The sequence below is a fragment of the Salmo salar genome, chromosome 09, assembly GCF_965601325.2.
Source record: "Salmo salar chromosome 09, fSalSal1, whole genome shotgun sequence".
Lineage (NCBI taxonomy): Eukaryota > Metazoa > Chordata > Actinopteri > Salmoniformes > Salmonidae > Salmo > Salmo salar.
Window position 1 is genome coordinate 116,179,693 of NC_138299.1, and position 18,158 is coordinate 116,197,850.

An 18,158-nucleotide genomic window follows, 5' to 3' on the forward strand; every position below is an offset into this window, starting at 1 on the left:
ATTTCGGAAAGAAGTATGTTCAATAGGAAACTGATTTTAGCAGGTGCGTCATTTCTTCATGGCGAGCGCAAACACGGATTTCTAAGACTGTGTCCTTCTACTAAAACTGTTATTTCTCATTCGTTTTTGAAGTTACAAGCCTGAAACCTTGAACATAGACTGCTGACACCCTGTGGAAGCAATAGGAATTGCATTCAGGGAGCTAATTTTCAATGTGACCTTTCTCTTGCATTTCTAAAAAAATACAGTTGGTAATTCTTTGGATTTTTTCCTACCATATCTATTGTGTTATATTCTCCTACATTATTTGAACATTTCTACAAACTTCAAACATTTCTTTCCAATGGTACCAATTATATGCATATTCTGTCTTCAGGGCCTGAGCTACAGGCAGTTTACTTTGGGCACGTCATTCAGGCAGGAAATGGAGAAGAAGAAAAAAGTTAACTTAAAATTCACAAGGTATAATTGACTTGACAACAACAACCAATGTACAAATGTAGCTTTATCAACAAGAAAAATCAAGAGATATGTGGCTGTTTATCGAAGTTAGCTGGTTAACTGAATAATCCTGCTTTCTAGAATACCCCCCATGTCTTATTAGATTCTGTGCTGGTTAGTTAATTGCTGAAAATGAAGCAAATGCCAGTGACTCGTGCGATTTGTTTTTTCACTGGGATATTCACAATGGTTAATCACTTTTTGCAAATACAGATGCCTCCAGGCTTTTAAGAGGCAGGGGATGGGATGATATAATATATAATAAATATATAGGCAAATCATCTCATATAATGCAGCCTGAGGATGGCAGCGTCTTTCCTCAGAAACCGACTACAGAGGAATGCAGTGTGAGGATTGAGAAACCCATGGGCCTCACTGACTTAAGCTTCTGAGCCCAAATAAGCCAATGTCTTTTTATCCACCAATGGCACTGAATTAAATTAGTTTTGGATGTGGTCTTGTGTTCCAATGCATAAGTATGCCTTTCACTCTGATTACACCCAAATCTGACAACACAAGGTACATGCAAGTGAACAAGCATCATAGAAGATTTGTAATTCTCTCGCTCCCTCCCGCTCGTCTTCAATCTTAGCCTCCTGTTATTCAAATGTCTCTGCTAGATACAGTACTTGTCAGAAACTCCTATTAAAGTTTGATGAATATTGGAAGGAAGGGAATAGGGAGAAGCGAGTGACAGATGACTAAGAGAGAGGTGCTGTTGTGACAGGTGTCAGGCAGGGGGAGGACATCTCTTTCTATGAGCTAAATTACAATCGCTGGTCGGTGTTGTTCTAATGGTTCCAAGTGGTCATCTCCTGAGGGAGGTTAATAGATGGATTTCCTCTGATGGCTCCATTCACTGTCCCCACCCCTCCGCTTGTCTCCCGGTGATGCCAAAAAAAAAGTGCCACATCCGCCTCACTGTGAATTTACGACTTGTTTAAATTGTGCTGCTTTCCAAAGGGGCCTGCCGAGCCCAGGAGTGGAGTAATTGTTAGTCTAGAGGTAGTCATAAATCAAAAAATGTATTTCTATCTCCCCTCCTCATTATCTATTAATACCGCTGTGCTCTTGCTGTAGAGTTCCTGAGACTTGCCAGAACTGTAGGCTATACAGTCTTCCTTCCTCCCCAAAGACTGAGACCTGTCTTCTTCTGAAAGATGGGAGGTGAAAAGACGTCTCTTCAAAGCTGTGATTGATTTCCTCATTCCTCCATGGTCTGTTGCAGGCAGCTACAGGCACTTGACAGCCATGATGGAGGAACTGCTCTCTGACTGTCTTAATTGAGCCGAGTGCTTGGAGTGAAGGAGCCCGGGATGCTACAGGCGCTAAAAAACCCACACAATTAGGAACTACTAATGACATGGCGAATTGGCCGTTATTCCTCCCAATAACCCAGAGAGGTTTCTACATTTACTGTAGCATCGCTAAACAACAGTACATGAGTAACAAACTTTTGGCTATACAAGTTGAGGAAGGGTAGTGGCAGCATCATGCTGTGGGAGACTAGTCAGAATCGAGGGAAAGATGAATGGAGCAAAGTACTGAGAGATACTTGATGAAAACCTGCTCCAGAGCACTCAGACTGGGGCAAAGGTTCACCTTCCAACAGGACAATGACCCTAAGCACACAGCCAAGACAACGCAGGAGAGGCTTCGAGACAAGTCTTTGAATGTCCTTGAGTGGCCTAGCCAGAACCTGGACTTGAACCCCATCAAACATCTCTGGAGAGACCTGAAAATAGCTGTGCAGCAATGCTTCCCATCCAACCTGACAGAGCTTGAGAGGATCTGCAGAGAAGAATGGGAGAAACTCCCCAAAAACAGGTGTGCCAAGCTTTTAGCGTCATACCCAAGACTCAAGGTTGTAATCGCTGGCAAAGCTGCTTCAACAAAGTACTGAGTAAAGGGTCTGAATACTTACTGTACTGTATGTAAATGTCATATTTCAGTTTTGTTGAATATATTTTCAAAAATGTTTAAAAAATAGTTTTGTCTTTGCCATTATAGGCTGTTGTGTGTAGATTGTGTAGAACAATTTAATCAATTGTAGAATAAGGCTGTAACGTAACAAAATGTGGAAAAAATCAAGGGGTCTGAATACTTTATGAATGCACTGTGTTGTACATAGGCTGGTCATCTAGGTTTGCACCTGTAGCCTTTCCATCACCATGAAGAAAAACAATGACCAATACAGTAATTAAGTACATTGAGACATCAAGTGGTTTGAGATGATGTGGCTCAGTCGGTAGAGCATGGCACTTGCAACACTTAGGCTTGTGGGTTTGATTCCCACGGGGGACCAATATGAAAATGTATGCATTCGCTACTGTAAATTGTTCTGGATGAGAGCGTCTACTAAAGTATAAAAATAATTAATTGACTATTTCAGTTTTCACATAGCAATAAGTTGCATTTGCAAAGTATTTCAAGAAACTGGAAAACATATACTGTATACATCAAGTATTTTTATATTCCACAAGTATTAACAGATGAAGTGTTTTGTACAGATAATTATCAAACTCAAGTTACAAATGCTGGTAAACACTGAAATACAAATGCATTTAGTTTACATTTTTTAACCAAAGTAGTACAATGGGCCTTTACTAGTTCTGTATTAGCGGACCATGTAGACTTCTTCAGCGTGGGCAATGTTTTTTTTGTTCTGCATCGCACCCCCGTCGGTGGCGGCAGTGCAGCACCCCCACCCCCAAATGACTTCCTGCGGCTATGACCCAGTGTGTTTACATTCTGTTTTGCTGAATCCTCCCCTGAGACTGCTAAATAGACCTATTCCTTCTCCAGTAGTTGTTACATTTCTTTGACACAATGCAGTGAAATTAGGGGAGTGTTAATACTGGGACGGTGGGACTGTCACATGAAATGAAGTGTTTGGAGCTGCTGGTTTGTTTTGTTACATTCAATTGAAAAGTAAACCGTGCCACTAAGCCTTCTAATAAGTCTCTCTCTCTCTCTCTCTCTTTCTTCTCAGAACCAGGATTCAGAGGAAGTCCTCTATGACAGCCAGCTAGGTGAGTTTCATTGATTATTCTCAATGCATCCAGAAATGGTTCAATAGAAACGACCACTTTCAAAGGTCCAGAAAGTAGGAATTTTATTCAGCTGTTTGCTAATCTAATCTTCTGAAATGTCTCACTTGATTCAACCAATATTGCAGACCGTTTGATTGCACTGTACAATACCCTCTTACTTGTTGTTATACGACAATGTACAAAACAAAATTGAAACAACGGAACTGCCCACTTCCTGAATCAGGACCGCATAAATATGTCACAGAACAGACATTGCTTTCTGTGACCATGACGATTCAATAAAACAAACGTATTTGCAGAAATGCTCGGCCTGAACTCTTTCTTTGCAAAATGTACATACTGCACGTTTAACGAGTACTTTTGCATGCGCACAAATAATTTGATATTAAACTGATTATGGCAGTAGGCCGAGTATGAAAATATTAATGTAAACACCTTACCCTGCTTATCATAATTGGCGTAAGGCCAAAATCGAAGGTTCTGAGCAGTCTTTCGAATGATTAGGACATGTAAACAGCTTAATCGGCATTCCAGCTGTGTATTTGACCTGCGCATGTGCCAGCACCGGTAGCGCTAGCCTCCCTCTTACAGTGCATTCGGAAAGTATTCAGACCCATTCACTTTTTCCACATTTTGTTACGTTACAGCCTTATTCTAAAATGGGTTATATTTAAAACAATTCTCATAAATCTACACATAGTACCCCATAATGACAAAGGAAAACAGGTTTGTATAATTTGGTAAATTATATTAGAAATAAATAAATACATTATTTACATAAGTATTCAGACCCTTTGCTATGAGACTCGAAATCGAGCTCAGGTGCCTCCTGTTTCCATTGATCATCCTTGAGATGTTTCTACAACTTGATTGGACATGATTTGGAAAGGCACACACCTGTCTATATAAGGTCCCACAGTTGACAGTGCATGTCAGAGCAAAAAACAAGCCATGAGGTTGAAGGAATTTTCCGTAGAGCTCAGAGACAGGATTGTGTCGATGGTACAGATCTGGGGAAGTGTACCAAAAAATGTCTGCAGCATTGAATGTCCCCAAGAACACAGTGGCCTATTCCATAGCCGCAGGCAGAACAGTTGAAACTGGAGCAACAGCCACGACCAGGTGGACTGGGGAGAGCAAGGAGTCATCAGGCCAAGTAGTCCTGAAGTGTGGTCCTAGGGCTCAGGTCCTCTGAGAGAAAGAGAGAGAGAATTAGAGGGAGCATACTTAAATTCACACAGGACACCGGATAAGACAGGAGAAATACTACAGATACAGTGAGGGAAAAAAGTATTTGATCCCCTGCTGATTTTGTACGTTTGCCCACTGACAAAGAAATGATCAGTCTATAATTTTAATGGTAGGTTTATTTGAACAGTGAGAGACAGAAGAACAACAACAAAAATCCAGGAAAACGCATGTCAAAAATGTTATAAAATGATTTGCATTTTAATGAGGGAAATAAGTATTTGACCCCCTCTCAATCAGAACGATTTCTGGCTCCCAGGTGTCTTTTATACAGGTAACGAGCTGAGATTAGGAGCACACTCTTAAAAGGAGTTTTTTCCCTCACTGTATAACAGACTGACCCTTGCCCCCCGACACATAAATTATTGCAGCATCTAATGTCCATTGCTCGTGTTTCTTTGCCCAGGCAAGTCTCTTCATCTTATTGGTGTCCTTTAGTAGTGGTTTCTTTGCAGCAATTCAACAATGAAGGCCTGATTCACGCAGTCTCCTCTGAACAGTTGATGTTGAGATGTCTGTTATTTGAACTCTGTGAAGCATTTATTTGGGCTTAAATCTGAGGTGCAGTTAAATCTCATGAACTTAGCAGAGGTAACTCTGGGTCTTCCTTTCCTGTGGCAGTCCTCATGAGAGCCAGTTTAATCGTAGCGCTTGATGGTTTTTGCGACTGCATTTGAAGAAACTTTCAAAGATCTTGAAGTGTTCTGCATTGGCTGACCTTCATGTCTTAAAGTAATGATGGACTGTCAAATCAAATCAAATGTATTTATATAACCCTTACATCAGCTGATATATCAAAGTGCTGTACAGAAACCCAGCCTAAAACCCCAAACAGCAAGCAATGCAGGTGTAGAAGACTGTCATTTCTCTTTGCTTATTTAAGCTGTACATACCACAATATGGATTTAGTCTTTTACCAAATCTTCTGTATACTCCCCTACCTTGTCACAACACAACTGATTGGCTCAAATGCATTAAGAAGGAAAGAAATTCCACAAATGTAACTTTTAACAAGGCACACATGTTAATTGAAATGCATTCATGAAGCTGGTTGAGAGAATGCAAAGGGTGGCTACTTTGAAAAATCTCAAATATATTTTTATTTGTTTACACTTTTTTGTTTACTACATGATTCCATATATGTTATTTCATAGTTTTGATGTCTTCACTATTACTCGACAATGTAGAAAATAGTAAAAATAAAGAAAAACCCTTGAATGAGTAGCTGTGTCCAAACTTTTGACTGGTACTCTATGTAAAATTTCAGTTGTTTCGTTTTAATAAGTTAACCTGTTTTTGCTTAGTCATTATGCGGTATTGTGTGTAGATTTATGCGGGAAATAAACTATTTAATCCATTTTGGAATATGGTTGTAACGTAACAAAATGTAGAAAAAGTCAAGGGGTGTCACGTTGGTATAACGGATCGGAAGACGGGCGCAGGAACGTGTAATAGTTTAAAAAATGTCTTTACCCAAATTACAGCGTGCCATATAAAGGCACGGGGACGAAGACCAAACAAACACGTATACAAAACACAGGGTTGAAACCCAAACAAAAGAGCGAGGAGTACCTTGAATAAATACACGGGACAATACCCGAAACGCAAATGCACAATGATACAACACGGGACGAGACCCGCAATCATTTGCACAACACAAGCGGCACAGAAGCCAAAACAACAAGGCACAGGTACTCACACCACCAATGGACATTGGAACAATAATCGACAGCCCAATGGTGAACCAAAGGGCACATTTATACAAATATAAATCAGTGAGGAAATGAGGACCAGGTGTGTTCCTAGAGACAGGTGACGTAGACCTCCAAAACTGGTGCATGGAAAGAGCAACAGTACCGGAGGGATCCGTGACAAAGGGTCTGAATACTTTCTGAATGCTCTGTATGTCCGAGTGAGTTCGGAAAAACTGAAAGTATGGATCTTAGAAATTGTTTTCGCATACAAATAAAAAACACTTGGCCAAAGTAACATGGTCACTGTAGTTGAACATTTATTTTGATCAGCAATTTTATGCATTCATCAAAAGTCCCATCAGGTAGCCTGATTTCAGATGTCTCGATGTAAACAGGCTTATGAGGGAAATCCTTCTTGTTGCAAAGCATGTAAATGTTTTGAACAAACTATTATTCTGACTATCCACAATCACATTATTTTGTGCATGTACCCGTGCTTAATGATTCAATGTACTATTGTCTGAAGTCATTGATCTGTCAAATCAATTAATACCAACGCCAGCACCTGTTCTGTGCGAGTGTTTTGATTTTAAACAAGCACAGTCCTTCAGAGAGAGCTGTATGGTATCCGTGTTTTTGGCCAATATTAATTAATGTCACAATTTGTAGTGCGATACAGTGAGGGAAAAAAGTATTTGATCCCCTGCTGATTTTGTACGTTTGCCCACTGACAAAGAAATGATCAGTCTATAATTTTAATGGTAGGTTTATTTGAACAGTGAGAGACAGAATAACAACAACAAAATCCAGAAAAACGCATGTCAATGTTATAAAATGATTTGCATTTTAATGAGGGAAATAAGTATTTGACCCCCTCTCAATCAGAAAGATTTCTGGCTCCCAGGTGTCTTTTATACAGGTAACGAGATGAGATTAGGAGCACACTCTTAAAGGGAGTGCTCCTAATCTCAGTTTGTACCTGTATAAAAGACACCTGTCCACAGAAGCAATCAATCAATCAGATTCCAAACTCTCCACCATGGCCAAGACCAAAGAGCTCTCCAAGGATGTCAGGGACAAGATTGTAGACCTACACAAGGCTGGAATGGGCTACAAGCAGCTTGGTGAGTAGGTGACAACAGTTGGTGCGATTATTCGCAAATGGAAGAAACACAAAAGAACTGTTAATCTCCCTCGGCCTGGGGCTCCATGCAAGATCTCACCTCGTGGAGTTGCAATGATCATGAGAACGGTGAGGAATCAGCCCAGAACTACACAGGAGGATCTTGTCAATGATCTCAAGGCAGCTGGGACCATAGTCACCAAGAAAACAATTGGTAACACACTACGCCGTGAAGGACTGAAATCCTGCAGCACCCGCAAGGTTCCCCTGCTCAAGAAAGCACATATACATGCCCGTCTGAAGTTTGAATGATTCAGAGGACAACTGGGTGAAAGTGTTGTGGTCAGATGAGACCACAATGGAGCTCTTTGGCATCAACTCAACTCGCCGTGTTTGGAGGAGGAGGAATGCTGCCTATGACCCCAAGAGCACCATCCCCACCGTCAAACATGGAGGTGGAAACATTATGCTTTGGGGGTGTTTTTCTGCTAAGGGGACAGGACAACTTCACCGCATCAAAGGGACGATGGACGGGGCCATGTACCGTCAAATCTTGGGTGAGAACCTCCTTCCCTCAGCCAGGGCATTGAAAATGGGTCGTGGATGGGTATTCCAGCATGACAAATACCCAAAACACACGGCCAAGGCAAGAAAGGAGTGGCTCAAGAAGAAGCACATTAAGGTCCTGGAGTGGCCTAGCCAGTCTCCAGACCTTAATCCCATAGAAAATCTGTGGAGGGAGCTGAAGGTTCGAGTTGCCAGACGTCAGCCTCGAAACCTTAATGACTTAGAGAAGATCTGCAAAGAGGAGTGGGACAAAATCCCTCCTGAGATGTGTGCAAACCTGGTGGCCAACTACAAGAAACGTCTGACCTCTGTGGTTGACAACAAGGGTTTTGCCACCAAGTACTAAGTCATGTTTTGCAGAGGGGTCAAATACTTATTTCCCTCCTTAAAATGCAAATCAATTTAGAACATTTTTGACATGTGTTTTTCTCGATTGTTTTTCTGTCTCTCACTGTTCAAATAAACCTACCATTAAAATTATAGACTGATCATTTCTTTTTCAGTGGGCAAACGTACAAAATCAGCAGGGGATCAAATACTTTTTTCCCTCACTGTATGTGTTTTGTATTCAGCTGCATCAGCACTAATGAGGGTAATCCAGCATGAGATGCACTGGAATTAACAAATCACCGAGGCTTTACACTGACATTTCACAACAGTCTCAATGTTTACATTTTGACGAGCAAGAGAAGGCCTTGTTCTATACTACTATACTCCCTTATTCCCCGTCATTGTTAAACGAGGGGTTTTTGAGAGACATCCTGTTGTCTGGTAGATATTAAATCCCCTCCCATACACTATAGAGGAGAAATCTTGTGAATGGTCATAATGATAACTGTTTGATGTTAAAGGAATTCCTGTCTTATTAAAGAAGGATACCGTGGCGCGGAAAGTTAACCCTGGAAAGTTAAATGAACCCAATACAGCTTTGCACTTCTTCGCTATTCAATGGAGTTCTCCTCTTTTTAATTTGATGGCAGCAGACATTTCATAAGTAGAGCGAATGGAGGGATCTGATGTTTGCCTTTCATGCTTGAGAGCTCTAATACAATAGCAGAGTGCTCCGATTGAGGGGAGGGCTCCAGGAAGCCGCCACTGAGTTTTGGAGGGGAAACTCGAGACCTCTGCTGGCTTGCTCAATCAACTGGGTCAAGGCGGAAACAAAAGCAGACGAAAGCAAGTTTATAATGCCCTCATTTGGCACCTTAGCTGAGTGGAAACGCACACAGACACTGTTATCTGAACAAACCGAGCTATCTGGCACTGCCATTGTAATTTGCTCTGTCACACCAGGGAGGCTAAGCTAGTCTGAAAGCGCAGGATATTGTTTGTGGGGTTGGAATTCGAAAAACGGTTAAATGAAAGCATGTGCATCAGGCTAGGACTCTCTGAACTTATTGGCCTATTTACTTTTGAGCATGTATGGGTATCCAATTGGAAAACATTGGACAGAGATCAAGAAGACATTGTGTGGCTGCAACAGTTCTGAGTTCTCCAGAAGGAGCAGCGGATGCTGAGTGTGCACAGAGGGGCAGACCTCAATGAGAGTGTACAGAATGTGTGATATACAGGCATCTACACCCTGTACTGTACACTTTCTTCCAAAACCCGCCACCCTCCTCTCCTAGTTGCATCTGCCTCCTCGTCTGTTGAAAATCAATGCAGTGAACTCTTCTCCCTGCCCAGTTCCACTCAACAGATGGTGGGGATGCAAATCATACACAATCAATATGGCAGCCCTTTGAACTCTAGAACCACGTTGTCATCCCGTTATTCTGTTCATGTCAGCCATTGGATGTGTTTTAGTCACAGTTGTCCTCTAGTGTGTGAGATTTACAGATGTTACATGTACAAAACGAGCCCTCATCTTTTTCATGTTCCTTCGACCCAGATAGGGTTCATACATTACAGATAGGAAATACTTTTTATTAGAGTGTCCTTCAACACACCTTGTAGCCTAGCGGAGCAATGGGCCAGTACCCAAAATGTCGCTGGTCCAAATCCTTGAACCAACTAGGTGAAAAATGTATCTGTGCCCTTGAGCAAGGCTCCTTTAAGTTGTATCTGTGCTCCTTTAAGTTGCTCTGGATAAGAGCGTCTGCTAAATGACTCAAATGTAAATGTAAAATGTAAGGAAAAAGGGGCCAAAGATGTACTCATAAAATTGCAATTAGCCTACAAGTTGTGTGACTGACTGTGGACCAAACCATTGCGATTGTAAATGCGATTATGGCCTTGAAGATAATTAGGCCAGGCTAACCCTGGGGAGTACTATCTATTGTTCTTCGTGCCATTGGCCTTATATACATGCTACTGTATGGCAGGGAGCCAGCTCATGATGAGAGATCTCCTCCATGATGTCCTCCTAGGAGGCCCGCTCACAAGTTGCTGACAGAAACCATACTGTAGCCAAAAGCTCTCCTCTAAAATATGTAGCAGCTTAGGATAGTCTAACATGTTTCAACACACTATACATCAGGGCCACTGTGGGAGTACTTGTCAAAAGTGCTCGGCTGTGTGTGTGCGCCTCTAGAGAGGAAAAATCATACAAAGCAAATCTCGCCTCTTGCCACTCTTGCCTTCCAACTCGGTTTGTCTTCCGTTTTTCTCCTGAACTCATCTGACCTGCTCTTTATTTCTTAGATCAAGACAGCACCGATGACTCCCACCAAACACAAAATATTAAAAACAATATCCCACACTAGTTTCTCTCTCTCTCTCTCTCTCTCTCTCTCTCTCTCTCTCTCTCTCTCTCTCTCTCTCTCTCTCTCTCTCTCTCTCTCTCTCTCTCTCTCTCTCTCTCTCTCTCTCTCTCTCTAAAAATGCAGAAGCATGCTGTGTCAGTACTAAGTGGTGATGAGGATGATGTTGACTTCATCCACAGTACTCTTAAAAGGTGTTGAGGTTTAAAAGCAGATGATGGGAGTGAGGATTTGGAGTCTGTTAAAACTAAATAGCCTCTGGGTCCTTAATTATTAATGCAAAGTAGGGGGTTTAAAGCTGCCTTCAACACTCATTTGCTGAGTTTTCCACGGAGACCTGGACTGCAGCATTTATAATGAGTGTGATTAAAGTAGGCGTACAGACCCCTCTCCGAACTTCAGGTGTTGAGTCTGGCTGGCTCTCTTTCTGAGAGTGGTAATAAGGTCATTCTCTATTTCTCTCTGTCCCCCAGCTCCCTATCTCCCCCTCTCCAAATCACGGAGAGATATTTATGACACTGACCTTTCCCGCTGTAAGCTGAAAGTTAAACACACTGCACTTCTATTGATCCCTGCACCGGGCAATTAAAACTCAGTATGAGAGGAAATCGTTTGCACTTGCTATATGACACATGGGCTGGTGGCCTGCTGAAACGCCCCTCGGTAGAATATAAATTCTCTCCATCCGACTGAATCGAACCCTCAGTGGACCTGAAAGTTGGCCATATTGAATGTGTACCTTGATTGTGGCGCTATCTGGCATAATGGACACGCTTGAGCAGCTCAATGCTCTCCTGTGTGCCCCATCTCTTAGGAGCTCCCAATTGGATCCCTAGCAAGAGAGAGAGAAACATGAAGTGAGTTTTTATGGAGAGATGGATAATTCCGGAGCAGGATAATTCCAAAGTGTCTTATCTGGGGGAGCCCAATGATGCGAGCCATCGGAGCGCGGAAGCTTCCTACACAGACCCAATCAGCGTCAGCGGTGAGGACACTGGGCCCGCCGCTTATGGAAATGAGCTATTGACATCTCTCTGCGCTGATGGCTACAATAGAGAGCTCTGCATCTGTAATGACACATTCTTTGTTCACAACACGCTAATGGCCTCACTGGTGGCGGTAGATCTCCGTCTTTCTCAACAGAAGCCGAATTTCATTTGTCAAAGAAATTGCTGTCATTGAAATTGCACGATTGATCTGCCTTGATCTTTCCCATTCTCTGTATTGTCTGTGCTTTGTGCAGTCACAATTTTCTGGCAGGCTAACCCGCTATAGCTGTAACACAGTTAGTCATACTATTTCATCCTTTTTTATTTTTCCCCCAGTTGTGCTGCTGTGTGTGTTTTTAACCGTGGGGGGTGAGTCGGGCCCTGAGCTGTGTGAAGGGTTAAATGCCAGTGAGCTGTAGTGGAACTCACACCTTCTCTGCTCCGTGACACTGATGAGGATAATAGGTGCTGCCGGATATCCCAGGGGGGAACGCACTTCTCTTCCCCCGTACCTTCTGCCACCCTCCCTCTCTACCCTCATGCTCCCCTGTCCCCTCACCCCATGCCATCCTGTCCCTCTGCATTATCTGATCTTGTGTAAAGTCTACTGATCATCACCACAAACACACTTTGGTTTGCTTTCTGTCTTCTTCTTTCGATCTCTTTCTATTTCTCTCTCACTCACACGAATATCAACTCCAACACACTCCAGTGCCTTCGGTGAGGAGAAAGGGTGAGTGTGTTTTTGCTATTGAGCAGAGAGGATGATAGTGTAGGAAGGCTGGCTCCATGGGATGAGAAATAGTATAAGAATGGAGAGCTCTCTCGTGTCTCATTCCAGGCAATATATCTGAGGGCAGATACTGTCTTTTTATCGATGGACTGCCCCCCCCGCCCTATGGAATACAGAGCGAGAGGAAGAGGAGATAAACAAATGGCAGACTCATATGCTTGCCAGGTCTGTGATCAGACAAAGATCTGGGAAAATAAATACTTTGTTGATGGTGTGAGGTTAACGACTCTGTCTCTGTGTGTGTGTGTGTGTGTGTGTGTGTGTGTGTGTGTGTGTGTGTGTGTGTGTGTGTGTGTGTGTGTGTGTGTGTGTGTGTGTGTGTGTGGTGTGTGTGTGTGTGTGTGTGTGTGTGTGTGCCTGCACGTCTGTCCGTTTGAGTGCGTCCATGCAAGCATTTGTGTGTCTGTGTGTGTTTCTGTCCATGATTGTCCGTGTGACGGCATGACCAGTGCCAAGGGACACCACTATCTCCCTAGCCACCTTCTCTCCCCTTAAGCATCACTGCACAACCCTCTCAGCCAAAATACATCACAGAACAGAGCAGCAAAATCCACTTCCGTTTGTCATTGAGAGGCATCTCTCTGTGCTTTGCGATGTCTTTGGCATGGGAGCTGCCATTTCAAATCAACAAATCAGCCGTAATTCGATAAATGTATCGATCACTCTCTTCCCCTGGGCCTGCCTGCTGTGGCTGTCGGGGCATTAGAAAAAGAACGTGGAAAAGCATTCGCGACTAAAGGGATAGGACGGGAGGACAAGGTCTGATGGAGATTAGGTTAGAAGGGGAGAGTGTACTAGGATTTATCCTTTCCTCTCATCCTGTGTGTCTCAAATGGCATCCTATTCCCTACATAGTGCACAACTTTTGACCAGGGCCTGTAGAGCTCTGGTCAAAAGTAGTGCACTATGTAGGGAATAGGATGCCATTTGGGGCGCTACCTTCCTTTCCGTTGTTTGATGATTAATCGAAACCCATTAGTATGGCGCCCGGGACGGTGAATTCACTCTTAATTAGTTTCTTTTTTTACCCCCGGTTTCTCCTCTGCTTTGACATGGGGGGATGTATTATCTACACAATGAGAGATTGGCACGCAGCTTATCTGATGCTCGCACTAGTCACAGGCAGCTGTTGTATTATTGCTGTTCGGCGCAGTATCAGAAGGCTAAGCCGTTGTGGAACGCCATCTAGGGCTTTAGAATACATTACACGAGCATGTGTACACACACACACACACACACACACACCACACACACACACACACACACACACACACACACACACAAACAGGCGCAGAGTCAAACAGACACCACACACACTAAGCGGACTCAGGAGAAGGGCTTTTAGAGGTGGTTTAAAGGTATGAGAGACAGATTGTCTCTAAGTTGATCTTTCAGAGGAGGGTGGTGTGTGTGCGTGTATTGGAGAAAGGGGGAAAAAAGCCTCTTGATCTATTGGGATTCTGTGATTGGGTGTGGTGAACCAGGGTGGAGAGAGAGCCTGCACACTCAGAGCAATACACACTACGTTAAAAAGACACTGATCCAGTGTTTACCCCCTGCTGATTTCTCAGGCCCTGTGTAGGAATGGGTTCAAGTGTCATCCAGTGTACTCACATCAGCTCTTTCTCCTCCCCCTCTCCCTCCCTCTCTCTTCCCCGTGTCGCTCTGCCACCACCATTAGCAAGAGGAAGATTACAGACCTGTCACTGGCTGCCATGACTTGTTTGTGTTTAACCCCCCCCCCCCCGTTACTGTTTGTTAAAAAAGCTTTACATGAAAACAAACCTCCCCACCGGTAATCTTTATGACCACATTCTGTGCAAATACTTAAGCGGCTAATTAAAATGTCCATCGTGGCAATCGGGCTGTCTGCCGTGTTTGTTTGACCAGAACCAGAGTATGCGAGCGGAGTTGAGCAATTGGAAATCCTGCTCATCGCTCATGGAGTGTGCACCGCTCTGACCCTCCACGTCCTTTACTTTCTAACCACTCCGCTCGCGCTCACAGGAAAAAAACTGCCACTCCAAATTTGATCCATTTATTAAACTCACAATTTAACCAACACCAGTCTATTGACTACCTGCACCTACCATTTGGTTTTGAAGTATTGAAACCAAACCATATGGATTCCCAATTTGTAAGTCGCTCTGGATAAGAGCGTCTGCTAAATGACGTAAATGTAAATTTGCCCCACCTTCCCTGAATGACGGTTCACCACCACATATAGGCCCAATATAGGCTGTATCTCAATCAATAAAAAATCATTATTTTTGGTGCTCCTAACTTTTTAAGTTGGGAGCACCAGTGCCACATGCTACCTCTCTAAGCAGTCAGTCAGTACACCTGGCCAAGCCGACTCCTCTATAGTCTCTAGTTTCTACACCTGGATGTGGCATGCTGCCCTATTCTGTGTTTATAGGCTGACATCTGTAGCCTAGGGGCCAGAGATTCAGAGACCTGTTCAAGAGGTTAGAGAGGCAGACTACTATTCAGAAGGTTGCTGGTTTATATCCTGGTAAGGGCAATAAAAAATGGGAGATGATCTGACAATCTCAAGGAAGGGTGCTGGTTTAAAATCCAATGTTCCATCCGTCCAGTCAGTCAGTACAGCAGCTGGATGTGGCCTGCTTTCCCAATGTGTGAGACAACTATGTTTTCACAATCCTCACAAACTTGTCAAAGACAGCTTAGGAGATTGGATGAGGGTCGTTGGGTGTAATTCCATTGAACAGTGTGATGGGTGAAAATTGCACACATTCTTTACTCCATTAATCCTTCAGCCAGGTTGTTATTCCATTGGCAAGCGAGAGAGACCGAGAGCTTATGTAGTTTACAGTTGTTCCCATGGCCACCGATGTGATTCGTCACACAGGGAAGGCCCCCATCCCATCATTACTATTCTGTAAATGGATTCCACATGAAGCCCGACTGTAATATGGGCCCTATAAAGGTCACAATAATGATATGTAAACGTGTCGCACGCCGAGGCGGCCCACTTCTCTAAAGAGCGATCGAGGCCGTTAAAGAGATATTGTCGAGCGGCTACAACAGGCTCCCCGTTAACCTCAGGCTTGTTACACACTGGAGATACTCAATAATATTTACTAGGCTGCCCATCTTATTTCTCTGCCTCTGCCACACACAGTGGACAGCTAGGCTTTAGGCTGATTCAGCTATCTGTTGTGTTCTGTCACTCCATTAGCCAACCCCATCTGACTGATCATCATTTACTGTGTGTGCGTGCGTGCGTGTGTGTGTGTGTGTATGTGTGCGAGAGTGACATTCATGGACACTCAGGCCAGATTAAACTTTTATTCATGGGATGGTGATTGTCATACTAACCATGGAGGTCAGAGTAAGGTAGTGTTTGTGTGGGAATTTAAGAGAGCCGTTGATTATGCCTAGAATATCTTTTGAAGGGGAATGTGTTGTGTTGGTGTGGCGCTAATTCACATCCTGTGCTGTGTTTTTCTAACCTGATGTGTGTGCCTGTGTCTCTTATCTGTTCCTGTGCTGTCTGTGTGTTGCAGACCTGCAAGAGATAGTGTTTGTGATCCAGAGCCAGAGTAACTCATTCCACATGAGTTGGGCGGAAAGACAGAGAGCAGACCTGTTACAACAGACTCAGAGCCTCACACAGGTACCACCAGCACCACTTAAAGACACACACACAGCAAATGTTTTACTATCCTTTTTGGGGAACTACAATTGATTTCCTTTCCATTTTACCCTAATTGGAACCATAAACCTAACCCCTATGCCTAAAATAGCCTGTCCTCGTCCCCACGAAGGAGAATTCCTTGTTTTACTACCCTTGTGGGGACTTTTGTGGATTTCCAGTACCCACAAGGATAGTAATACACACCACACACACACACACACACACACACACACACACACACACACACACACACACACACACACACACACACACACAGGTTTTTAGAAAAACAACAGCATCCCTTAACTTCAACCATCTTCTCTAAGTAATATGGTTCATGGCTGTTACTTACCTACTTATTCCTCTACGCTCCCTGTGGAGCATATAGCCGTCATATCTGTTACTCTTTTGGAATAATTAGAGTGGAAAACCATCAGCTTAGTGTAACTGAGTCAAGTTCAACTCTTTACGTTTAAATACCACCATCCGTGCCATAGAATTGCTAGCTTTTCGGTGACGCTTCCGGCTGAAGTATTTCAAGAGGGTGGTCAGCTGTGTTTGCGAGACAGAGGATGCGAGATCAAATAGCAGTGCGGGCTTGTGAGCGAGAAAGCTAGACTTTTAAATTAATTAAATAAAACCATTGAGAGTGGTTACATTTTTCCAGCCCCATCTCTCAGCTGTTTACCAAAACAGTGATGGGGTGTTTGCTTTGTTGTTGTTTCAACTGCAGCTTTTTCCTTTAACACGGTGTTATACAACCTAATTAACAAGCAGAGTTTCAGTTCTGTACCGATACTGCAGACAACCAAGGAAATAAATGATGTCTTTTCACAATGAACTTAATCAGCATCAATTAACCATGAGAGGCACCAGTGCAGTCCATGCTCGTTGCCACATGGTGTCAGTATTGCTTTTGATATAAAGGAAACGATCATTGTCTCAGATCGCAGCCCCATCTGAACGGTAGAGAAAACTAGGTACTGGTAGCATAGTGTGTTGTCCAGTAGTGTAATGCAATGAAATACATCACCATGGTTGCCTTTGTTAAACAGACTACATCATATTGTATTCTGTCAGCGTCATTCAAAACATTTATTCCAGATCAAAATTATCCTGTGTTGTCTCAATCCTGTTCTGACTTTATTTTAGAAAGATAGAGGAAGACAATATTTAGACCAAATGTCATGGGATGATATAATATTTGTTGTAGCAAATATAATGTGATATGTTACATACTTGATTCTGTTGTGTTTTTCAAACATTTTTTTTTTTAAATAGGAGGGACCACATCTGAAGGGGAGCAGAATTTAACACAGTATAGGATAATTTGGGATTTGAATAAATGTTTAGAAAAACTGTGCCCTGGATTATACACATTCAGGCCTTCAGTATGTAAATCAGCTGCAGTCCAAGAGAACATCGTTTACATTTTTTAAACCTATCCTGTTCTCAGATGTCACCTAGTTAGAACCACCATTACATCCATCCATTTAGCTGAACCCTGGAACATAGACTAACTCATACATTTGACCGCATATTACAGTTACCTACCAGGGTAACTGGTAGGTTGCCTCTTGCAGGGATGGTCAAGGATTAGGTCGCTCACCATGTCTTGAAAGCTGTGTGTGTGTTGTGTGGGTTGTATTTTGAAGTTATATTTTCAAGATTGTTTTCGCTAGATATTGCATAGGTAATTTAACCCAATCTCTGTTCAAGTTAGTTATTTAGTGAGTGATAACTGTGGTCACTCAATAGCAAACTTCAGAAAACTCAGGTTAACTTGATAAAAAGCAAACATTAGAGATACATTTTTCCTTGTATGTC

At 42.9% G+C, this 18,158-nt stretch overlaps 1 protein-coding gene across 4 annotated transcripts in view; it reads left to right on the forward strand.

The window, feature by feature from the left end:
- Window positions 1–18,158, forward strand: part of b3glcta (beta 3-glucosyltransferase a) — a 132,346-nt gene that overhangs the window by 58,039 nt on the left and 56,149 nt on the right. For 2 of the 4 annotated variants that reach the window (XM_014213563.3, XM_014213565.3), the window contains exons 3-4: window positions 3,494–3,533; window positions 16,201–16,310. In XM_014213563.3, coding sequence (XP_014069038.2) covers window positions 3,494–3,533; window positions 16,201–16,310 — 150 coding nt within the window. Of the gene's footprint in view, window positions 1–3,247; window positions 3,406–3,493; window positions 3,534–11,702; window positions 11,874–16,200; window positions 16,311–18,158 lie in introns of those variants that run through there. The other 2 variants (XM_082956140.1, XM_045724319.2) reach the window with 2 other exon arrangements.